At 42.2% G+C, this 26,058-nt stretch overlaps 1 protein-coding gene across 1 annotated transcript; it reads left to right on the top strand.

Annotated features, from left to right (window-relative positions):
* The first annotated feature begins 208 nt into the window (after positions 1 to 208).
* LOC129182670 (arrestin domain-containing protein 3-like) lies at positions 209 to 7,749 on the top strand. The gene is made up of 6 exons (XM_054779074.1): positions 209 to 467; positions 626 to 686; positions 2,752 to 2,923; positions 3,002 to 3,089; positions 3,415 to 3,671; positions 7,630 to 7,749. Exons 1-6 carry the CDS (start codon positions 209 to 211, stop codon positions 7,747 to 7,749), a joined length of 957 nt encoding a protein of 318 aa, XP_054635049.1.
* Positions 7,750 to 26,058: the final 18,309 nt, after the last annotated feature.

The following is a 26,058-nucleotide window of genomic DNA, read 5'->3' as shown; positions in this document are numbered from 1 at the left end:
TCAGGAGTTTCAAAATGAAAGTTTCTAGTGTATTTAGGCTCTCAGTGAGGCTCTTAGCTTGGGTTACCTCAGTGAATGTGACACCTCCAGCCCTGATCACATGACTATGAGACACAAATACAGGTTGTACAGAAGTCCATTACCTGACTGGATTCATTGCCTGCGTCCGCGCTACACAACCGAGAAGTGCGACTGATGTGACCTTGCCATGACGATCAAGTGTTTCTCTGTGGAGTACAATAAGATGAATGAAAGAGCAGCTTTCTCTCCTGGAGACACCCTCTCTGGCAGAGTGATTGTGGAGGCCAGGAAAGAGACCAAAGTGCAGTGTTTGATGGTCAAAGCCAAAGGGAAAGCCGAGGTCAAATGGTATGACCAAGACGGGCAAACCTCGACGCTCCACCAAGAGAAGAAGAAATACTTCCATTTGGAGATCATTATTCTTCAGGATAAAAATAAATGTGATGGTCTGTATTGCTTTGTCTTTGTGTGAAAAATCTGGTAAAAGTTCAAATCACCTGAAACAATACCCTGTCCAAAATATGACCTAAATTGAATATTTTGTTCATAATCTCTAATAAGCCTTTGTCACTTTGCTGTGTCATTTTTTTTTTATTCCTACAAGGTTCAGAAATCATTGGTCAAGGGAGAAATGTGTATCCTTTTACCTTCGTAATTCCAAATATGTGAGTATGCTTCTTTTAAGTCCACTATGTAGACACACGACTTCATCGTTTAACTATCCAGCATAAGCAAACATTAGTGTCAAAACACGTGTAGACCAGGGGCGTCCAAACTTTTACCAGCAAACGCCACATACGGTAAAACCAAAGGATACGGGGCCCACTTTGATATTTAACATTTTGTAAACCAACCCATGTAGATTTGCTAACAAGTTGTATCTTTAAAGAAGAAACAGCTTGCGTCTAAGCTTTGTGTTATCGCCGACAAAGTGTGTTATTTATTGCTATGAACTTTTTCTCCACTGCTCATTTTGCATTTTTGTTGTTATTTTTCAATTTTACAAATATTTCAACTTTCTTCTTGTATATTTTTTTGTACCATTGTGACCAATTTCCAGCAACTTTGCTCATTTTTTGGTTTCTAACATTATGACTTTAAAATTGTTTAATGTTTCAACCTTTATATATGAAATCTTTCTTAATATTATGACTTCATTGTAATACTTCGCAAAATGACTTCTTTTTTTTCTAATTTTGTTGTTTTTGGTAGTTTTCTTGTTTAATTGTATTTTTAAAATGTGCCGAGGGCCGCAAATGGCCCCTGGGCCACACTTTGGGCACCCCTGATGTAGACGGGACATACAGTGGAACCTCGGGTTTCATCATTAATCCGTTCCAAAAGGTTGGATCAAAACTGAAGTGTAAGAAAACCATATTGATTTTCCCATGAGAAACAATGTAAATGCAAATCTGTTCACAACGCCCACAAATATTAACACAAAACACATTTAAAGGAGAATAATTATAGTTTTACATGCGGAAAGCAAAGAAAAATAAATTTGAGGAATTAAATAGAAAACATAACTTTTTTTGGAAATTTGCTCATCATCCACAAGTGAAACATGAATACACGTTTTATAAAATGATAGAAAAACAGCTAAAAAGAGGCAGGCAGTTAATGCACGTGATGGGACACACCTACTCGGCCTACAAAGCCCGCTACTAAAACACCTCCAAAAACCTCCAACAAGGTTTTATGGTTTTATATACTTGCTGTGACCATGTGACGTGCTGTGAGCGAGTGTGTGGTGAAGACAGTAGCGAGCAGGTTTGGTGGTGTGTGGTGAGGTGTCACTACACAAGAAACGTAGTTCTTTGGCGTAACAATGTTAATAATAACAACAACAATGTCACTGTAGCTTAGTTAATATGCAGGTCACATTATGTAACTGTGTTGTGTGTTGTGTTGTTGGCGTTTTTTTCAGAAGGCTTTTTAGGTGCATCCCATTACGTACATTCTTAGCTGCCTCTTTTTAGCGGTGTTTATATCTTCAAAACACACACAAAAGTAAAAGACGTGTGTTCATGTCTCACATAAGGTTTGTGTATGATCGGAAAAATTCCCCCAAAAAGTGCAGTTTTCCTTGAACAATAGATTTCAGTAGAAATTGTGTGTGAATGCTTCCTTCATATTTTCCTATGACTTCTTTCTTGAATTCAATTGTGTTTATTACCGTCGTTATCCAAGTTCCGACGATTGCTATTTTGCAGCTGTATTTAATTTGAAAAAAGCACAGATTGTCTGAAGGCCCATGCGTCTAACACTCACAAATAGGCCGTGCGGATGAATGCCTCATCAGCGCAAGGTGAACGTTCCTTATTAGGAGGAAGAAAGGAGGCAGATGTGAGTTGTTGGTTGTTCTGCGTGGGTTCTAGGAACAAATAAACCACACACATGATGACGACGGTTAAAGGATTCCCTGACCTGAATCTGTCTACAGTGACCCAACTCTAAAAGCAACACTATCCATTCTAGTTCTTGTTCTTGATGCTTTATTTGGACAATCGCTTCCATGGACGATAACTGAAACAGTAAACAAAAGTTGACATATTTTTGATAATGTTTATTGAAAACCAAATCCTCGCAAACCAAAGTAGCTACAAAAAAAAGAGGCCAACTCCATATTTTCTTCTATTTGGTGAAGGTGTCTTAATATGATCTGAATGTCCATTCATTTTCATACTAAATAAAGCTCCTAGACCTCATGTAATAATCATTTCCCGACAGAGATATGCCTTCATCATATGAGGGACAATGGGGCAGGATTGCATACTCTTTAAACGCAAAACTGACCTTGTCAATCTGGAGCATCCACAAAAGGAAGATTGAATTCCCATTTCTGACCAAGTCTGACTTCCCCTTTGCTTCCAAATCAGAAATGATAATCCTTGGACTTCAGGTATGGACTCTATTGTTTAGATCAGCAGAATGTTCCCATCAGAAATGTTCTTTCTGACATTGTGTCTGTGTTGCATAGGAGCAGCAGTCTGCAACGAAAATGTCATTTTATGGATCTGGAAAAGTGACTTTGAATGTTACCTCAGAAAGAACAGGACTGAGGCAAGGTAAACACATTTCATAATCCCACAATTTCCTTGTGTCAAATGGCGCCGTAACAATAAAAGCATAATACTATTCCTAAATAGTTTTTAACGTACACATGGGGGTCCCCGATGGCCCTGTGGTTTACTCACTTTGTCTTCCACGAAGGCTGCATGTGAATGCTTTTTTGTCAATATGTGCCTTGTGATTGACAGTCCAGGGTGTATTCCGCCTTTTGCCCAATGTTTGCTCGAATAGACTCCAGCTCCACACACGTCCCTAAACAGGACAAGCAGCGGAGAATGGATGGCATACATGATGATAAGTGGCATCCGTCTCTCCTTATAGGTGAAACAATGCAAGTGTCTGTTGAAGTACTCAACAGCGCAACTCACGCGGTAACACCCAAATTCTACTTTTGTGAGAAACAGACCTTTGTCGCTCAGTCAAAGACTATTGTGCACATCAATGAGATCCTCTTCGGGACGGGAGAGTCAGTCCAAGCTCAGACCAAACGAACCATAAGGAATGTTCTGAGTATCCCTTCCCAGCTCCTCCCCACCTTCTTCAACTGCTCCTTGATGAAGCTCGAGCACACAATCAAGGTAATCGTATACAAACCACATTAACAAGCTAACGATTGTACCATTTGCTGTTTGGTTATGGTGGAAGCAACATCAAATAATATGAGTTTTTTTTTAGTGTCAGTACTTTTGTACGGATTACTTGTAGTCTAAAGTCAATTATTTGTACCAAATTTTGTTGAAAAAAAAAAAGATTGGCTGATTGCGGACGGACGACGTGTGTTCTGTCTCGCACATCCATTGTTCAGATCTAAACCGGCACCTGTGTGTCATGAAGCCCAGTCACAATCACATTACACATGCATGGCGACTGCTCCAAATCATCCATTCTGCACACCGCTTGCCATACAAAGTGATCCTTTTCATCATTGCGCTTCTTTAAAGCATCCACTCTTCTTTCCAGCCCATCCGTTTGTTTACAAAGTGATGCATTTTCATTCTTCAAATGTGTTTCATTGAGGATTTTGCTTCTTCATGCAGTTTACCCCTTTTGCTGTTTAGCTCCTTCCTTATGTCAGTCAACATCATCTGCCATAGTGTGCCTGGTTCCTGGCTGTCTTCCATGTCCTCCTTCTCTGTAGTCGTGGCGCCAGAAGCCGAAGCCTTTTTTCTGCCCGTTACGAACATTGGTAATCAACACCTTCTGAAGATCGGACATTAGCAACAATTAGCTTGTCTTGTTAGCGATTGTCAGCGCTCGACGTACAGTGTAGCTAATTTTAGTTAGTTCCTCATGCTAGTGGTGTCAGCAAATTTTAAAACTTGGAAATCGGTGTAGAGCTCCTTTCTGTCTATCCACACAGGAAGTGACATCACAAAAAAAATATATATCATACTTAAAATCATTTGTTTAATAATTTGGGGGACAGTAATAAGACCCTACTATCACATGTTTTGATCAAAGTCTTATGTAGGAATCGAGTTTTTATCAGACAAATCTTAAGTATCTTTGATCAAATCGAGAATTGCTACAGCTTCTTCTTGGACATTAACAGCGGCAGCGGTTGAGCGCACAGGAAAAAAAAAACAGTCACACAATGCGAGCGAGTGACGCTGGGACGTTGAGTGCAGGTAGGATTGCAGAGTTTATGTAAAGCACTTAATGTGAGGTTCCAATCCTGCCCGGCAGTGCAGTCTAGACTTCTGGCTGCCCTCTTCCCATGGAGCAGATTTTCTCTAAACGAGAAATATCGTCACGTTTTAACCTTGCCAGACCTTGTGACACGAGAGTCCCATTTATTAATTTTTTTTATTAACTGGACAAATTTCGTGTTCTTACCTTACCTGCATATGAAATACATGCAGCCTTGCCTTCGCCAGGGAAAGTTATGGTACTTTGGTGTAAAAGTCCGATCACTTCCTGGTAAGCTTGGGTATATAATCCTCCATCTTGGCAGTCAAATGAATTTATTCATTCAGCAGAGCATAAAAATATCTTGAATGCATTTGACTTTCTGCAATACTGGCCTCTGTGGCAGTGCCATTCGAAGCGTGAAGTGGCGAGGGAAGACTGTATTCAGCTTTCTATGCAAATGTATTTCTCAACTCGAATATTTGCTAACCATTTATTCCTCTAAGGCTGCCGACAGCCAATGAAAATCTAGGTCACCGGAAATTTGAGCCGCTATTCAATTAATCAGTTAGAGGGTTCGTGTAAACTGATCAGGCAGCCTCAGGCCGCTGTGAGAGTGAGACAGGTGGTGTCATTCAGGGTTCACCACAGAAACCACATTAGTGTGTTGCTAATCCACGTCAATATTGTTACATGGACCAATGTTTGAAAACATACACAGCCGTCCTGGTTCGAACCTTACGCCCTCATTCGATCGCGTTTTTTCAAACATATATTAATTAATTTAATTAATTAATGCTCTTTTACGGTTGAATACAGGCCTATTATTAGTCACATATGCATATTTAAGCAAATTGGAAGTATTCTTGGTCTAAATTAAGCATTTTCAAGTATAAAAATAGCTAAATGATCAAAAATACAAAAAGAAGTGATGTGTAGTGTAATATCTGTGATTTGTGTGTGTCTTTAAGGAGTGGGGCCTGGGAAGTGGCGTGCGTATTGTTAGCTAGCTAGAACTGAGTGTGAGTAGTGTGGAGAGTGCAGTGACTGGCGTGAGTTGTGTCCGACAGCAGCTCCTGTGTGAATGTTTACTGCATATGTGCTCTCTGCTTGATAATAACACGACTGAAGTCCATCGTGAGTCTGTCCTTAACCACAAATTGCTGCTTAACAGTAGTATTCTACACTGGTCACAAGGTGTCAGTAATGTTACATTGATGAGACAATTGCTATTTCATGTCTACGGGGCTCTAATGTTAAAAACTGTATTTAGAAAATCCTGAACAGGTTTTCTATGCTCTAACTAGAAAAATATTAGATTTATCACTGAATCTTGTATTAAATTCATTTAAAATTCACGGTCGGGTCTGGAACCAATTAACCGATATAAACAAGGGAGGACTGTATTACAAAATGCTGTCTATAACCAAAGACACCAATTCAGACAGACTTCTCAGAGTTTTAGTTTAGGATGCCAAAAGCAATATCAAAATATAAGACATTTTTTGAAAAATAATGACAACCACAACTTTTTTATTTAAAAAAAAAAAAAAAGACTCAGGACGGCTAGGGCAGGACATGTTCTGAGAAAACAGGATATTTGGTCACCCAAATGTACAGATCATATGCAGGGTTTATTTTTGCTAGTGCTCTTTTCATGCAATAGCAGTCCTACTGTGCATCAAATAGAATCTGTATTGATTTTAATAAGCATGCATCACTTGTTCTCTCGCCTTTATGTAAGTGTTCATGGAACTCAGTTTAAAAGCTTAACTGAAACTTTTTCTCATTACAGTTCCTTTTTTTGCTATATTGTTTTATTTTGTTGGATGGAAGGATGCGGAGGACCACTTTGATACATTTTGCACATTACAGATGCTAAAACCAATCCTAGGCATGCCACGAGAATCGATAAAACGATTTCAACAATCAAAAAAAGGTCGATAATTATGACACCCTCGGTAAATTGATATGTGCATGTATGCGTGTGTTTCTCTGCACCACACGGGCTGGATGACGATGGTTCACTCTGCATGTGTCTGCGCACATTGGTTCTATAGTGGAATGAACAGAGAGTGAACCCTCATCTCCTCTCATTCAGCCTCTTTGCGGAGGCGGGCCTACTAAGAGTGGACACAGAGTGCTAGCACCAAATTAGCCTCGTGAGAAAGCATATGCTCACATGAATGAAGGCACAGAAGCGATGGTTTCTAAGGCGAACGCAACAGCCCCAGTGTGGGGGTATTTTGGTTTTAAACAGAATGAACAAGGTGAGCGAATGAACACCGACGAACCAATATGTCGCATTTGTTCGAAAGTAGTGACAAGCAAGGAGCGGAACATGACCGACTTGTATACACACCTGAAACAACCATCCTTTTCAGTTTTCCCAACCCTGGAAAAGCTACTACTGGAGTTGCAGCGGAGCCTTCGTCCCGACAGCCAAGGCTTACTGAGGCGAAATAAATATAAACAAAATAGCGCAAAACGATGCATGCTCACAGGCAGTGCCGCTTGCTGTATCGCAAAAGAAATGCAACCACTCGGTTTAAAAGCCCAGATTTTGGAAAATTTCCGAAAAGCCATATAATTAATGGAAAAATGGACCTGTATGATACAGGCAACTGTGTCAAGCTAATGTGGCTCACACAGGTTCACTATACTTGAGTACCATCTAGTGGTTCAAATGTAAAATTACAACTCTCATGACACTAATTAATAAAAAAAAAAAAAGTCTAAAAAAATGACGATAATCGATATTATCGACGATAATTTGTAGTACAATTATCAACCAACAGAATTTTTTAGAATGAAAAATGGCCCCCGCGCTACACTTTTGACACCCCTGCATTAAGTGATTCAAGTTTGAACTACAAACTGAGCTTAAAGTCAGATCTTCGGTTGCAGGTCACTCTTGGTGATCACATGGCTAGAGATCCAGACATCAAACTTCCTCTGGTCATTCTGCTGGGTTCGTCCAAATTACATCACAAGAAAGCCAAAGAGAGCCCCGAGACGTGGAAGTAAAAGTGTCAGGTGGGAGCCCGAATTGGGCAGGGGACTTCACGAATCCAGCTGAGGGTGAAAAATAAGGTGTATTCCGTATCCTCTTTTTTAATTGTGTGATGTAGCCATGAACCATACAGTAGCTGCAAACATCAAGATTATGACTTTTGTGTTGGAGGAAAATGTATGAAATGACCAAAAGTGTCTTAAGTGCAATAAAATGGTTTTCAGCTGTTCATCGAGTTAGTCTTGGAGTTGACAATTATATTCTGGTTCTAGCTGTTCTAGCAAGCAACATGGGCCATTTCCCAGAGCAGCATTCTCTAACATAACAAAAAAGTACTTAAAAAAAAAATTGTAATTGCATTGAATTTTATGTATGGGAGTTGATGACGCCGTTTCACTCTGTACTCACTTCATTCTGCAACACCTTGACTGTAAGTCCACCTATGCCCGTGTCCTATTCATTGATTTTAGCTCAGCCTTTAATACCATCCTGCCTATCAGACTGTATAATACTCTGTCCATGGGTGTTAAACCCCCCCACTCTAACTGGCTGCTCAACTTCCTGTCTAACAGAACACAGTGTTAAAATCCAAAACAATATTTCATCAACCAAGGTCCTGAACACCGGCGCACCACAAGGTTGTGTGTTATCACCCCTGTTATTCTCCCTCTACACCAACAACTGCACATCCAATTATCCATCTGTCAAACTCCTAAAATTCGTTTTTCAGGCACCGCCCTCCATCAGTCCCTGTCATGGAACCTTAACACCAGTCTCATCATTTCAAAAGCTCACCAAAGATGACACTTTCTCCGACAGCTGAGGAAATTTGGGGTCAGTCAAACAGGCATGATCCATTTCTACCGCGCCACAATAGAAAGCGTGCTCACCTTCTCCATCCTGGTCTGGTATGGCAAATACCACCAGCCAAGATAGGCAACAGCTGGAGAGGGTGGTACGCAGGGCCTCTAAAATCATCGGCCACAATCTTCCCACATTAGCCTCACTGTCAGAAATAACGCATTCCCCGCACTCCCCCTCCTCTCCAGAGGGAGGCACTGAACATTGATGTGGTTTCAATAGACGCATGGCATGTTTGGAACCAAGGACAAAAGAATGAGGTTGCTTGTTTGGACGGCCCCTTTATAGGAGGCATCCCAGGAAGTGGGTGGGTCCCACAGACTGGTGCTGGGGATCTAAATGTTCAGTGCCTCCCTCTGGAGAGGAGGGGAAGTGCGGGGAATGAGTTATTTCTGACACTCACACTACAACACCAGAATTGCCAGGAAAGCCAAGAACATCACCTCCGACCCCACTCACCCAGCACACCATCTATTCACACTCCCACCATCAGGTAGAAGGTACCGGAGCATCACATGCAAAACCACACGTTATAGGGACAGCACCTACCCACAAGCCATCCGCCACTTGAATATGCGCTAACACTTACTGGACTCCACCACCGACCTGCTACCTCTTCTGCTTATTTTGCACGCTGTCACTCCAGCAGCCCCGTACAAACATGCACTTTTACCACTGCACTTTTTCAATGTTTGCACGCTGTTATCCCTGTCTTCTATGCGCTGTCTTTGACCCCTCCTTTGTTTTGTCTCTCGAGTTGTATTGTCGTGATTGTATTGTCAAACTGTGAACACACCAAATACATTCCTAGCAACTGGATACCCATACTGTTGATATGGCTAATAAACTTGAAACTTGACTTGAAACTTGAAACTTGCATTTGAATTTTGGAAATATGGGTGATTATTATACTCAAATAATTATATACAGTTAGAAATCCCATAATTTTTGCTTGTTTTGTTTCATTCTGTTTGGCTGAGCAATGACCCGTGCCACTTTGTCCCACATTCCTTGAACGCACCGTAGTTGCCACGCTACACAGATAGACTACTATACTGCATTTTTCTCGTTTTCTTTTACCTCATATGTGGTCCCTAATGCTGATACTGCGTGGGCATGCATAAAGGTAAGGTTTGATGACGTCATTGAGTGCTAATGTGTACGTTTCGGTGCACAACCTCAAGTTAATGCACATTTCCTGTTTCTGCACACATCGGTGACGTTATAATCTTCTCTCTGTAAAACAAACTCCAGGCTCGCACTGGTGGATGGTGGGTCAGGCGGGATAGTGGCGGCCCCCGACTGCTCAGACGTAGTGGATCAAACGGATTCACCACTGCTGGGCCTCAGCCCAGACGGTAAAAAAGTAAATTACAACAATAATTGCTTAAAAATAAGCTGCTGTTATTGGACCTGGCAATGACTTGACATTATGTCACCTGAGTGGGTTCAAAAGTTAACCAATAGCAATTTTATTACCCTATTTATATATAAAACAACATTTTACATATAAAATGGGCGCTATCTGTTGATCTCTTCAGATACTGCACATAAAAAGGGGGTTCAAAAAAACCCTCAGACAGCCATTAAGTGACTTACTTGCATCATTCCATGGATATAATAACTTGAAGTGCAGCTGGAGTCTTGGCTGTGCAGCAGCAGAGCCTGTCTGGTAAGTAGCCTGGCTCCATGCACAGTGTGGAGGTGTTTAGCCGCACACACACACACACACACACACACACCCCCACACACACACCCACACACACACACACACACACACAACACTATTGCCTTGTATGGCTACCTTCTTTGTTTGCAAATTTCAAGTTTAAATGTGTTTCTTCTTAAACCTGCTTGGCTCATGACACCACAAAAAAAAGTTTGAAAAAACAATAACAAAATGAAAAAACTCACTTAATAAAACATGTTTGTCAGACTGCTGTCATCGATAAATAAACAACTATGAAATATGAGTAAAATGAAGTGGTGATTTTGACACTCCCCCCAGCGAGTTTTCTGAACCGACGCCACCCTGGTAGCGACGTCACTGTCAGACCACATTCCGGGAACCGGATTCAAACACATGCAACCGAGGACTCACAGCGAAGCCAAGAAAGTGACATATTCACAACCATATTGTGACAACTATGATATAACACAAACAAAAAAGGTATGTTTTTTGACCATCAGTATGTGACACAGTAAAAAAAAACCAAAATGAAAGACCAGTCATCCCTGGAATGAACTCCCTCTAGTCCCAAATTACCGCTGGAGACAACTTTTTTGCTGTACAATGAATTTATTTACAGGAAAAGGAAAAAAAGAAAACAGCAGGTGTCTAACATGAAGGGTCCACTAGTTCAGAGTCCAACACATCCAGGTGTGGCAGGTTGGGAGGTGCTCTTGCTTGGCCTTTTACAGGAGGTGGTTCCCCTGCTGCAGCCAATCCGGGGAGTTAGGTTTCCTCCAGCACAGGAAAAGAAAAAGAATAACATTTGGGCAATCTGCCAGCACTACACTAAAGAAAAATACAACATTTACAACCCAGGGTCGTAACACCCCCCTACCCAAGGAATCTGCGCAAGGATTTTCTGTTTTGGGGTACTGGAAAATCCAGCACTTCTTGAATGTTTGCAGCCACAGGACGCACCTGTCCCTGCCCTACCCGTTTGCCTAAACCGTACCTTTACCAAATTCACATTCATCTTGGTTTGCTGTGAGAGAAGCGCTACGGAGACGTTCAGAAATTTCCGCCAAGGTGGCCACATGATCTGACCAAGTAGCTGAACAGGCTCCCACATCGTCCAGGTATACTTCGCAGTTGTTAACGCCTGCAAGCACTTTGACATGGAACGTTGAAATGTGGCGGGTGTGTTGCGCAACCCAAACGGCATGCTGTAAAAATGCATCAGGTGTAACTAAAGCAGATATTTCTGATGCCTGCGGAGTTAAGAGAACCTGCCAGGAGCCCTTTAACGGCTCTAATTTTGCAGAGCCGACACGATCAATGCAGTCATCCCTTTTAGGCAGTGGAAAAGAGTCAGTTATTGTGATAATCATTACAACAACCAGTAGTATTATCGGGTTTTGGCACTAGAACACAAGGGGAGCTCCAAGCATGAGTGCTTGGTACAGCTAAGCTGTTTTTCACCAGGTAACTCACCTCCTGCTGCATCAATGCTCTTTTTGCGGGACTCACCCGGTACGCATGCTGCTTGATAGGTTCGTGGTCCTCGACGTTGATATCATGGCATAGGATGGATGTCTGACGAGGATGGTCCGAGAAGAGCAACAAGTTATTTTCAATTCAGTTGATTATATCAGTATGCATGGAGGTGCACAAGTGAGCCAAAAAGGACTCCAGGTTATTTAGCACTTCTGAGTTCTGTAACCGAGCACGGGGCACGGTACCACTCTTCTCTAAGAAACCGTCATCAGACAGACGATACTCTTGGGGAGCAGCAAACACAGGGGCCATTGGGCCAGCAGGAGATGGTTGAGGAGCACAATCAAGAGAAAAGTAGTGTTTCATCATATTAATATAACACACACCAGATGTTGTTTTACTCGTGTCCGCACGATGGTCTAGTGGTTAGCATGTTGGCCAACACAGTAACAGTCTAGAGATCGGGAAGACTTGGTTTCGATTCTCCCTTGGGCATTTCTGTGTGGAGTTTGCATGTTCTCCCCGTGCCTGGTGGGTTTTCTCTGAGTATTCCGGTTTCCTCCCACATTCCACAAACATGCATGTTAGGTTAATTGGTGACTCTTGTATGAATGTGAGCGTGAATGGTTGTTTGTCTATATGTGCTCTGCGATTGGCTGGCGACCAGTCCAGGGTGTACCCCGCCTGTCGCCTGACGTCAGCTGGGATAGGCTCCTTAAGCGGTATAGAAAATGGATGGATGGGTGTCTGGACTACATAATCGGTGTCACTGATTTTCCTGTCAACATACGGGCCACTAAATCGAGCATGGAGACTGGATCCTGGTACTGGAAGTAAAAGCAGAACTTTATCACCAGGGTGATATTCTCTAGACAGCGATTTTATTATCATAACGATGTTTCATTTTCTCTTACACGCGGGCCAGGATTTGACGGGCTACTTCACAAGCATGATGTAGACGGTCACGGAAGGTACTTACATAGTCAATTATGTTATATTCTGGTTTTGGCAAGGTTTGGGACCGCAAACACGTTCACACTGACTAAAACCTAACGATTCCTGCGGGGTTTCTCTCACTGCAAACAAGAGGGGAAGACCCTCGTCCCACTCTGTTTGATTCTAAACAGAATTTTCGCAACATAGACTTAAGTGTCTGGTGAAGCCTCACTAATGCACCTTTAGACTCAGGATGGTAGGGACTTGATTTGCAATGTTTATCATTAAGTTCTGTCACCACTTGACATTAAATTACTACCTTGATCAGTTTGCACGGTTGTCGGTAGACCAAAAGTTGAAAAGAATTGTCAATGTCCAGATTTTGTTTTTGGCAATGGGCCTACACAGTCTAAAACCTGTTCAAAAGGTTCTCCAAGCACAGGAATTGTGTGCAAGGGTGCTTGCGGAATAGGTAGATTTGAATCCGGGCCAGAAGAAATGATGCAGCACTGGCTGGTAGGTTTTCAGAGCACCAAAGTGTCCAGCCAGGCCAGAGTCGTGTGCAAGGGTGAGAACTTGTGAGCGGCACGGAACCACAAGTTGATGAACAGCATGCAACCCACTTGAGTTAGAACTCCACCTTCTCATGAGCACACCATCTTCTAAAAAAAGATGACAGCAGAACTGTCAGTGGAGGTTACAACAGACGATTGGCACAAAGACAAAGAGGGATGGTTTTGCTGAGCAGCTATCAACATCTCTTTTGTCACATTCAAGTTCAAATCAGGTTCCACAGAATATATCTCAGAAGCACTCACATTTGTCTTGTTGCCCCTCAGATGTTACACAATTGTCCTCATCTAAAGTGGTCATAAATGACATCACCAGCTTTTCTGGCCTGTGCGCGTGCAACTGCACACACAGGAAGTACATTCGGGCCAGGCATGTCAGAAGATTCAGAGGAAGACATGTCAGATGCGGGCACATCAACTACTTCAAAGGGAGGAAATACTTTTCCTCCTGCCAAATCATTTATCAAATTGCAAACTCGACATATGTTTGGTGACTAGTCTTAACACTCTACATCTTTGACTGTAAGCCTGAGGCACCAACTCATGATCTTGCAACACGGTTTTCTTTCACGATTGGTAATCTAGACTTTTCTCAAGAGGCAAACTAGCACATACCGCTTGAGCTTTTCGCTCAAGTTTACGCTGCAATAACAGCGACCAGCACTCCTTAGGCCAATTTAATGCAACAGCAATGCGCTCAAAAGCGTTGCAGAGTCTACTTCAGACTCCAGAAACGGAGGGACTGATGCTCTGTGTTTACTTACATTAAACCCAGCAGAAACAGAGCTTTTATCAGCTGACACCGGGGCGGCAAATGCATTGCTTCTAACTCCACCTCCTTTGTTCTCAACCTCACCTCCACTAAACGGAGGATTACGTCGGGGTTCGCGTTCAAAATACCTGATAGATCGGAGGTTTATTTTGGTTCTGAACCGGCAGCAGGCTTTTCAGCCACTTCCGCCTCCTCCACAGGTCGTCCGACTTTGATTGACAGCCGCAGAAGCACGCCCCTCTCCACCTGCTTTCCACATAGATCCTGTTTTAATCATGCTTTGCGGGCAACACAGGGTATTTCAACATCGTAGTAATTAGCCACATTCACCAAATCAGACTTTTTGAGTTTCTCATATTTTGTCCCAGGAAGGATTGGCCACTAAATTATTCAGTTAACTTTCCATTTTCTCTTATATCTTCATCTCCCCACACACCAAAATAAAACTAGTAACCAAACATACGTCCACAAAATATTTAACCAAATATTCATTTTTCTTTTTCACACACACATGAGAGCAGAAACTTTAACGAGCGACAAACAGTCCATAATTAAGCCAATCACAATCGGCCGTGCACAGCTGACACCAAGCTGAAGAGGACAATGCTCACAGTTTGAGTTAACTTTCTCAATAATTCCTACACCACAAAATGATCCCAAGGATCCGAAATGGACGAATGAGTGTCTTAATGAAAGTTTACTCACCAAAATACTGTAAAATGGAGAAATCAACATTTAACATCACTTTTACCCACTTTTGCAAAGAGGGAGGGGAGGAGAGGAGATGATGCTTGGAAGGCAATCCCTTTTTTTTGTTACACCTTCATGGTCTGTGGTCTTTGTTAACACCGTTACTCCTTCAGCAACATTAGCTCCCTTGATTACGTTGTTGGGATGGTTACGGGATGGTACTTACTGTTGATGAGGGCTTCCAGTACAGCCTGCCAAGAGCGGCAACAAGGATGCCATCTTTGAAGTTTACGATGATTTCTTTCTTGAATTCAATAGTGGACTTTACCCTCTTTGGAATGTTGCTGTCACTCGCAACCTCCTTTGGACTTATTATTGGGCTTATTCAGAGTTTGTCGCACTCACTGAAAAAATGTACGGACAGGAGTCATCAACGCGAGGGTGCATCGTTTTGGCCACTTGTATGTGCCTTACAGGCTGCCGTAGTGAAGGGTGAACTAAGTATGGCAAGATTTCGTCTTGGGGCGTGCGCCAAGATGACTGCGTAAACAAACCAAGCACAGATACAACATTTTGTTACGCGCCCCATGTTGCACGGGTAAAATTTTAGCAAAAATGTTGGATTTGCTAACGTTTACATATGACTAATACTATATACTGTATATTATAACTACGTATACATGCTAATATATGACTACTACAAGGTATATCCTTTCAATGTGCATGATTACGTTTCACCCTCTCTTCTTGTTAGCAGTGTGGGCTTTGTGTTCTGATGACATGTTAGCGTTGCTGCGCGGGTGTGCGTACATCTGTGTTCGCCAAAGACAGGTGCAATGTGCACTTCCCCTGACATATGTGCAGATTGGAGCCATCTTCCCAGAGTGACTCCAATCACCCCGCTCGTTCAGAAAGCAATCAGGGACCCTGTGGTTTCGTTTCTGTATTTCAATCACACTCTGCATCGCTGATGTAATTTGTCATTAGCAGAATGAAGAAACTTTTAATTGAGTCTCAACTGTTTGGGAGCCGATTACCACTCCTTACTCATCTCATTTGGGCATTTTGTGTTTGTATCCTTTTCCATGTGAAGGATTAATTTTGTTTTTTATCATTTAATTATTTGAGTGTGTGTGTGTGCGTGAGTGTTGCTGCCTTGCCTGTTTTGACCTCTCCAATTAGTTTTGCCATTAAAGTTCTCAATGTGAAATACACAGATTCACAAAAAGCTACTAGCTACAGTGGATAACCGCACATTTGCAACACTGCAAAATTACTGATGTTTGGTGAAAAAATCTACTGAGACTGCTGCCCCCGCGACCCGGATCCGTATAAGTGGAAGAAAATGGATGGATGTTGACATTTTTTTAACATTTTTATCTGTTTTCTCCAAATACAGGCAGTTTTTTTTTCACAGAAAACACACCCCATTCACCCTAAGTCGTCTTTCATTCACCTCTTCTTCTCCCAGATTTCCTGGTAACAGCGCACAAAATCCATGACCCTTCTAGCATTCAATCATCTTTTCTTTAATGATGGTCGCCACTGTTACGACCCTGTTTTGTATTTTTCTTTTGTGTAGTGGTGGCAGATTCAATGCACAGCAAAAAAGTTGGCTCCAGTGGTAATTTGTGACGAGTGAGAGTTGGGAACTCTTCCATTTTATGTTAAACCCTGGTGTTCCCCAGCCGGGGCGTAGCACCATGGTCTAGCGGTTAGAACCTCAAGCGCATCCAATATTGGTGGCAAAGGAGAAGTGCTCACTATCACAGATTTAGACAGATTTGTGAACAATATTTGATAGAAATGGTGATATCGTGTATGTGGAAAAAGTTTTAGATCTTTGAGTTCATCCCATAAAAAATCGGAGCAAAAACAAGTGTTGCTTTTATATTTTTGTTGAATATAAGTCAATGACCCCATGAGGGCAGGGACACAGACAATAAAGTCAGCTTACTTATTCTCAAATAAGGGCTGAAGAATTAGATTATTGGCGGAAGAGTTTTTATAATTAAGTCATTCCACATCTCCAAGAATGAGGGCCCAGACACAGTTAGAGACAGGACGCGTTGCCATGGGAACATGGACCAGGACAGGGTGTACTACCACGAGAAGCAAGCCAGGAAGGGGAGTTCAAAGAGGAGCCCCCACTGATCAAGGACTTGGCAAGGACTGTAGGAGAAGGACTGAGTTTGAAGACATCAGACCCTCTTGAGCTGAACAATTGCTTTGTTTGCCAAGACTTTCTCCATTCAAGAGGATGCTTTCTGTCTGTTGCTGAAGTCAATCACATTGCTGAAATAAATCTAAGGTGGCAACTCTGAAATTTCCAACTGCTTGGTGAGTGTTCATTTAGAAAATACAGAAAAACGCTGGGGAAAATGTCTTTTTTTTGCCTACAACATTTAAAACTTTGATCTGTAGAGGCGGATAGAAAGCAATACCGAAGCTGCCTTTTTGTCTTTTGACGGAAAAGGGAAAGGTATTTCGTGAGCGAGTCAAGGAAAACAAAATACAAAATTATTTTTGTGATGGCATTAATATTTTATTGCCTTTTATTGAATGAACTGCATCCAGGGGGAGGCAGCATTTAATCCAGTCCCAAAACATCAGGGGCCATCATAATTGCAAAACAGTATTTTAAGTGTATTTTAATCATCCGGGGCTTTTTACGTGTGCGTAACATGTGCACAGGTAAGTAGATTTGAAAAGATTAGAGAATGTGGCCATTGTTGTGGAGTATTGAGAAACCGCTCAAACACACATTTGCAGTTTGAAGATTTTAGGTTACTTTTACCTTCATTGCTGACGTTATTCTTGACGTGACGGAAAACAGGGAGGTGCTGGTGGTTGATCTCGCTGCCACGTCGTACCTTTGGCAACAATCAGGTCTTTAATGGAGGTAAAAGTAACCTTAAATGTTCACTGGTTGCTTTCATTCATCATTTTCATGCATTTCGAACAAAGTGCGAAATCCCAACGCTTGATGAAAGCAAATGACCAGTGGAGCATGAAGACAAAAACATGTAAAAACTGGGGTCTTTTTTTTAAACAGTGTAGGCTGTTACCTGTATTATCACGTCTTTATAAATTATCACCTGCTTATGATGACTGTGATGTTTTTTTTTCTGTTGAAACTAAGAGTAAACCCATTTCTAAAGAAAAAACGTTTTTAAAATATATTTTGGACCAAAAATCTGTGAATTTGCACGGCCGTGACTGCTGGATTGCAGAGATCCACTGAACTTTGGATATTAACATCAGAGAGGTTATGAGAGGTTTGCCTTAAGGTCAGTGGAGTTCAGTTCAGTTGGTTGAGCGTTCCAGAGTGGGGGGGAGAAGGATCTGTGGAGGAGCCTCTGTCTCCCCAGGTTTGGTGCTGAGTGGTGGAAAGATGTTGGTGAAGAGCTTTGAAGGTCAGGAGAAAGTCTTTGAACTGGACACCCTGAGAAACAGGGAGTCAGAGGAGGTTATTGGCAATGGGTGATGCGGTCACAGGAGTGGTAGTCTGTTGGGAGACGGGCACTTCTGCATATCCTGATTGCTTAAAACACTTAACTCCAAAATGCACGCTTTGTCATTGTCGTGATGGTTTCCATCAGTGTTTTTGGAAGTGACAGGCAGGACACTGGGGGCAGTTGAGAACATGGTAGTGATAAGCTAACTGGCCACTGACATCCTACACTCAAACCTGCTAGCTGACATCGAAATTGCTTCCAAGGTTAGCGGTTGGCCGTCTTCCAAAGCGTGTCTGCCAGGCATCTGCCATCCCCACCCGAGTGGTCCATTCTTCCTGCCCTTTATTCAGGCCACCCACTGAAGGTATATCCTGCTCAGTGTCCCGCGTAGTACTTTTGAAAACAACTGCTGCAAGATAATTAGAGTGATAGCGGCACTCCTACACTGAAGCCCGGAATCGTATGCCAAAAAATAAAGTGCTGTTTTAAGAGCAGAGGTCATTTTCCAATGAGCTGAACTCACTGTGTTGATGAGTAGACAAGACCATTCTGATGAAGGACACTATCAGTAATCATTGTGGAACTCCTGAGGTCAAACACAAGCCAGCCTGGGAAGGATTTATCTTCACAGAGCTCATTCCTCATGGGATTTACCATGACACTCAGTTCACGAGATGAGACGATACATGAGATTGGGCATACGAGACGGGATTTTAACATTGCTTTTAAGAAAAGTAGCATGAAAATAATAATTTAATGTCTACTACGTTACCTTGCATCACTCCTCACGAGGCTACACTCTTGTGCACCCTATGTGTATGCTAGCGGGCACCCACTGGGACAAAGGGACTGTATGACTGACAAAACTCTGTTCATGCCATTGTCCCATGGAACAAACGTACCAAGGTGCTGAAACCAGTGCACAGAGTGAACTCTTCCTGCCTGTTTGGAGGCGAGAGGTGAGGAAAACAGACACAAATGCACATGGCAATAGATTGAGGCTGGCAAAATGATCCAATTCATTTTCAGTTATTGTGTGATGAATTAATTGACTAATTCTCTATTTAGTCCTAGTGCCTACCCGACAGTTTTTTTTTCTGAAAGAGAAATCTTGTCACGTTTTAATCTCTTGCGACATCAATAATATTTATAATATTGGCTAAATGATGCATCATCTCAGGCTGGCATGGCACAAAACATTACATTATTTCTGACGTGGACAACAACGAGGCAACAAGGAAGTTAGTTGTAATCGTTGTGTAAAAGGTACGTGCTAAAATAAAAATACTCCCCTTCTTATTGTGTGCTTATATAGCCTACGTTATGAGGTGAAACAATGTGTGACCAGTATTTCTAAAGTTGTAATATTTCTGTTTGTAGCATATTCAGCCATAACACTAACTGCTAAACATTGTTTTATAGAAAGGGCTCTCAAGTGCCATGCTGGGATATAAATGTTGTTTCTGCCTTTTATTTTGACGCAGGGCGTGATGCAAGCACCAGTGCACCTGCTGCAAGAAAGACATCAGCTGCTACTACAAGAATGAAAGACTCAAAGTGGTGTGAAAGACAGTGAAGCAATGTCAGAACTCTGCAAAAACAATGTGCCAGTGTGGCACGCTGCTCTCCCAGCCGGTGACACAATCAGACTGCCTATTGATCATTTCAGACAGTTTTTTGGCACGTAACATTTGGATGTTATTGTGACGCAAATCATTCTATACTGCACACAACAAAATCCAAACCGTGACCCGAATGAGATTGGAAGAAATCAGAGCAGTTCATTTGAACGGTTGTGTACGTGAGCGTTATGCTGTAGAATTTACTGGTCCAGTGCACGTTGTGTACAGCAGGTGGCTGATGTGACGTCCCGAGGAAAGGCAAAGGGTAACAATGTTACCTGTTCTCTTTATAATCACTTGTTACAATGTAGCAAATGTTATTTGACTTCTGGTATCAAAGCACACATTTTATTTAGCAAATAGCCCCCCCCCCCCCCCCCCCCCCCCCCCCCCCCCCCCCCACACACACACACACACACACACACACACACACAATCTAAAACCCCCTTCCCTGAACCTCAACCCACAAAGACCCACAACAAAATGTTTATTCAGCTCCAGAAGGTGCTCAAAAATATTTCACAAGCTCCCCTTAAATTGCATGTGGAATTAAAACTCTCGGTCAAGAAAACAAGTGCAGTTAGCCTAAAGCCACCAAGTAACGTTAACTGATTGGATCACATGCACGTACATAAAGTGTTGATGTAGCTCCATACCTTTATCTTCAGCCCGTTCCTCGTCTTCGTTCTAAATCGTGCACCCGATGGCTTTGGCTTTTTCTTTTCTGTGTTTTGCTCCCACAAATTAACGACACTTAATCGTCGTCTCCTGCGTCCTCAATAAGCAGTCAAGGCTAAACCAACTCATACTCACAATTCTCTCCTTTTTAGTTCACATTTTAGTAGTGAAATAACACTTGTTTGAGACTCTTGATCTGTGATAATATAAAGAATGAAATATCTTTTATTTGTGAGCAATTACTGTTGTCATTTACCTTTTTACCGTGTAATTAACCTGAGGGCTGAGACCCTGCAGTGAACCCTCCCTCCACCCCGATCACTACTCAGTAGGGTTGGTGGGCTGGTCAATTACCAAAAGTAGGAACCGAAATTTTAAGAAAAAGAACGATTCCAGGAGAATCGGAATGTTAGTCCCGGTTCCCAACGACGCTCAATGCACAACCCGACTACTCAGTATGGTATGGTTTGATCCATGTCACCTGGGGGATGTTTTTTTTATTTTATTTTATTTTTTAACCCCTGTTCTGTCCAGCCTTTAAAGCAGATAGAATTGTAGATCTAAATGCCCTCAAGTGCTCAACAGATTTACTCTGCCAGGGAGAAGTGTGATATACACTTCCCCTGTTAGACAGAATTTATTTGACTTAGATGCTTGTTATTAAGCAAATTTGGAGCGACCGGAGCAGGAGGGGACAGAGAAGAAGAGAAAGTGCGGGGAGTGCGGGGATAAGAGGGACACACAAAAAAAAGATAGAGACAAGGACAACAAGAACAGAACAACAGAAACATATAGAACTACATCAGCAAATAAATGTCTGGGACGACTATAAAGACCCTGACGGAAAGGACAAAATAATATCAACAACCACAATGACAACGCTGCATTGAAACATAATATAATAACATAATAAGATAACAGTAGTCATTCAAATGATGAAATGATGAACTATGATAGTGATCACAATGACAATAACTGTAACGCATATCATTGTAAAAAAACTATAATCACACTGCTGAAATCACCTCACCTGGTGGATGTTTGATGACGTTTCAGCAGAACGGAGGCGCGAGGATCCATCCTGTAGAGGGCGCCCATCTGCAACACGTATCCTGACTTGCTCTGATGCGCTGAGTATAAATAATTGTGGAATCTCCATGCTAGAATGCTAGAATCACCACTGGACAGATTGATAGAAGGGCGCGCATTGGACAGAATCAGACCTGGACAATACAAAAGAAGACCATCACATACAAAACAGGCCAGTCTGAGTGCGTAATGAAACATAAACTTCAATGTAATATCAAGTAAGAGATTTTTCCAGTTAAATGGTGAGTACTGGCAGCTGCATTAAGCTGAATGATGGCATGTAAGCAGCAGAGCTCATCAGCGATATTATTGAGTCGACATACAGAACGGAAGCGGAGCAGTTGAAAGTGTGGTGTGGAGTTCACAGTGTCATCTTTAGCGTGGGGAAACCAAGAGATAGTGATTGACTTTAATTGCAGGACCATTCTTTCATTTATTCATTTTCCATTTTCCAACGTTCTATTTTGTCACACGGTCAGGGGTGATCTGGGCGGCTATCCTAGCTAACGTTTGTGTGAGACCCTGGAATGGTTGCCAGTCAATCACAGGACACACACTGTATATACAAACAATCATGCACACATACAGGACATTACATCGGTGGGTAACAATACTCGCTCCCAAATGGCACCAGTCGTGATGTAAACGGTAGTAACCAGATCAAAAATTAAACAGATATTACAGTAAAACCTGCACCGTTCGGTTCGCCCTGCACAAGACAATCCTGTGGACTGCGGTTTTCACTCCATTTTGCACAATGTGTAAGTGTGTGTGCCTGTCCAAGCTGAAGGACAAAGCCTGTCCCATTTTCCACACTGTGCCTACCTCAAGTGAGGGACAGTCTGCCTTAAAGCGGACGAAAAAGCCAGGCATTCAGTAAGAGAGTGTACGAGTATACAGTATACTCGTATACGGAGACGACAACAGTGCAGCCCCGCCCGTCTGTCGCGTAAAGGTGCCTCCTGGCCCCGACGTCGAGGTGTGGTGCATCTGTTTTTGAACACTTTACCTCTGTAAACGGACCAAAATGAGTGCTTAGGATGAAAGCGGCTTGCTGCCACTGTTCAGTAGTGATGAGAACGGGTCTGCACGCTGCAACGATTAACGCTGCACTTCAGGTAAGGAACTGTTCAAACTCTTACTGTTACAAAAAAGAAGCACTCTAAACCAGGGGTGTCTAAACCAGGGGCTCATTTTCAGCCATCGGCTTGTTCTTTGTTCTTTCTAATGAGATATATTATTGGAAATTACACTGATTTGCTTTGCCACCTATGACACAAATCTTATATAGCTTATAGTACCATACGCGGACCCACATTGGATTGCAAAGTGGCCCCCACATTTTTCAAATTTAATACATATATTTTTTTTACTTGAGTTTTTTTTTTGTTTTTTATTGGAGAATTAACTGCAATTTCATTTTCATGCTTCATTTTAAATCAGACGATTTCCGTGAAAAAGCATGTGATCGGCATATGGCAATAAATGCCCTTCAACGCCGATCACCTGTGGCTCGTACTATTGCAGCATGCAGCCTGTAGCCATCGCCCAGACGCGCCAAACCCAAAACAATCATGTCTGCCGTGTGGAACTCACCTGTCGTGTGTGAGTGAGATATACATTTTACACCCTGCAAAACATGCCACGAAAAATATCTCACCGGGATCGCACGTTAAAAAGCTGTAATTTAACACTGCATTTAACACTTGACGGAGTATGGTAAATTGGTATGGTAAAACGGCTAATGTAGCCAAAACGCTGGACATCACTCGACCGTATGTGTGTGACAGAAGTCAGAAGTCTAAAGGAAATAACCTGAAAAATAAGCGGACACAAACCACAGCCTGTGTACAGAGATACGGACAGTACCCTGGGTTACCTGTGCTGTTGCACCTCTTGTGATTCCACACAGAAAATGATACAAACTCTACTCAACTTTCTAATTGTGTCTCTGTTTCCACGAGTCCACTTGCTTTCAACTTTACAATATTTGTTGTAGCAAGGTTCTATTGTATTCTATTCTATTTTATTTGACTATATTGTTTTTAGACATGTGCTGGTACACACACGTTCACAGAAACACAGAATCTCTCAGTGTGCAATTGCCTGCCATCAACTGGAAATAAAGGTGGGAGAGATGGAGAGCCTGGCTGTGAATCACAAGCCTGAGGTCAGTGCCCGACCAGGAGGCAGAGACAAAGAGAAGATGTTGTGTAGTAAAAAAACACACATGATGCGGTTCTAGCATGATTGCATAAAGATATCAAAGTGGGCATCTGTCTTCCAAATATGAAACATGAAACAAATCTGCAATAAGAGATGCAAACGTTTCCTCTACTCTAAGACATTTAGGTTATCGGATAGTTGATGCTAACATTTTCTTGATTCTCACTGACTCACTTGTTCCCATCTTCCTGCAGTTTGCAATTTTCCTCATCCCGCTTTCCACACCGTGCTCTTCCGCTTCTCACCTCTATCACAGCTGTTCCTTTGTCGCCACCAGGGTTTTGATATCTCTCTACCCGCTTTCTCCTTCTCTTTTTAACTCTTCTTCTCACTTATTATGCCCTTGGTTTGATGCCCTGCAACTCGGGCAATATTTGAGGTACAGAGAAACAATAATAACAGGAAACAGTGTTCAATCTGGATTGTGTGTGTGTGTGTGTGTGTGTGTGTGTACTTGAAAGAATGCTTGAATGTCTTCTTCAAATTATAGTTGTCCTTGAGATAGACGTCACCCTTTGAGGTTTCAAACCGACTCCATAAGCTCCTCTAAAGAAGACACATGCTTTATAAGATAACCCGAGCCGGATGACTTCTAAATGCAAGTAACAAACACATCTAGTGATGGTGGATAAATGCAGTTGTGTAATTATTAAAAAAATAATAATAGTAACCAGTAGGGATGCTCCAATAGATCAGCAGATTTCTGTAAAAAATTGCATGATCGGCATATGCTGATAAATGTCAATGTCAACGCCGATCCCAAAATCCGGTCACCTGTGGCTAGCACTTTGCAGCCCGCAGCTATCCTTTCGTACAGTGCTGTGTCTTGCCCTAACTAACATCTTGGGCAGTGTCGTCCTCTCACTTTCCCTCAAAACAAAAGCAATCATGTCTGCTAATACACGCCAGGAAAAGCATCTTGCAGGGGTAAAAAGCTTTAATACGACATTCAAAGAACAACGCTCAACGGACTGTGGTGAGTTTCGGAGGTTCACGGCAGCTCACGTCAAACCCGCACAGTCAGACGGCTAAGCTAATAACCCGAAAAATAATTGAATTCATGGGACGAGAGCAGCCTTTCTTTTTGACGTTTCCGGAGTTGTCGAGTAAGTGAAATATGTTTTTGTCTAAATTAAGGTGATTTTATGGGTCCTTTTTTTCATATCTTATAGCCAGTAGCAGAGGTGCCGTCAGGAATTCTGGGTCCCATGAAAAAGATCACCTTGCCCCCCGATTAATTAGTTACTAATTAACTGATTAAAAATGACCTATTTTTTGGCCCTCCTTGGCAGTCAAGGGACCTTGGAATTGTCCTGACTTCTCCCCATTATACAGCACCCCTGGCCCATAGCGCTCATTATAAATCACTAGAAAAATGTGTAATTAATCCATGTGATCGGTATCGGCAGCATAAAACCCTGATCGGAGCATCCCGGGTATCTAGCTTTTCACTGATGTTACTAAATTGTTTCATTACTGGAGATGCAATTTATGGCTCTTCGAAGGGAGCCGGATCTTGAAGAGCCGTTCAAAAGACCGAACCCCTGTCATTTGGGACGCTACGATCGATCGGCCACCGATTAGTATCGATCCATTTCCGATTGCCGTGCGGCTGCAACCCCTACATGTGTGCTGTGTCACGCAGGGTTGCCAACACCCGTATTGAGCCGACAAGGCTCTTTGTGCCGTATTGCCGCGAGAATCGAAACTAGTCTGTAAAACCTCGAAGGCTTCAGTTTGACAGCTTGACAAAACAAATTATTTTTCGAGGTAATTTGTGAAACAACCAAGCTGTAAAAATGTTTGGTCGAAAACCAAAAACCTACCATCACGTATGTCGGATTTTGAAAAAACATTATTTATGAAGGTGGGGAAACAGGATGAAACATGTACAGTACACCCCATCCTGGTGCTTGCAGGAATTTATAAAGAACACAAAAAAGAAAACAGGCAAACTTGGGGGAGTTCCAGAGGTGGTTATACTTCCATTTAGAAGAAGCATCTTTGGATAGGCAGTGTTTTTATGTCCCAAAGATGGAATACAATACGTGATTTGCCCACTCTTCTTAAATCATGGCTGCTAGAGAAACCTGTCCCCACAATCCAATATAAGAATAAATGTTTTATTGTATTGATTATATCATAACTGAGCTACTGAAACTGTATTATTGTATATGTTTTATTTTGTTTTCCTTTAAATGTTACTTTTACTGCATTGTATGGTACGGCCTTGTATTCTCATTCGTGGGCCCA

This window comes from Dunckerocampus dactyliophorus, chromosome 6, assembly GCF_027744805.1.
Source record: "Dunckerocampus dactyliophorus isolate RoL2022-P2 chromosome 6, RoL_Ddac_1.1, whole genome shotgun sequence".
Lineage (NCBI taxonomy): Eukaryota > Metazoa > Chordata > Actinopteri > Syngnathiformes > Syngnathidae > Dunckerocampus > Dunckerocampus dactyliophorus.
This window is presented reverse-complemented; position numbering and strand designations above follow the sequence as displayed.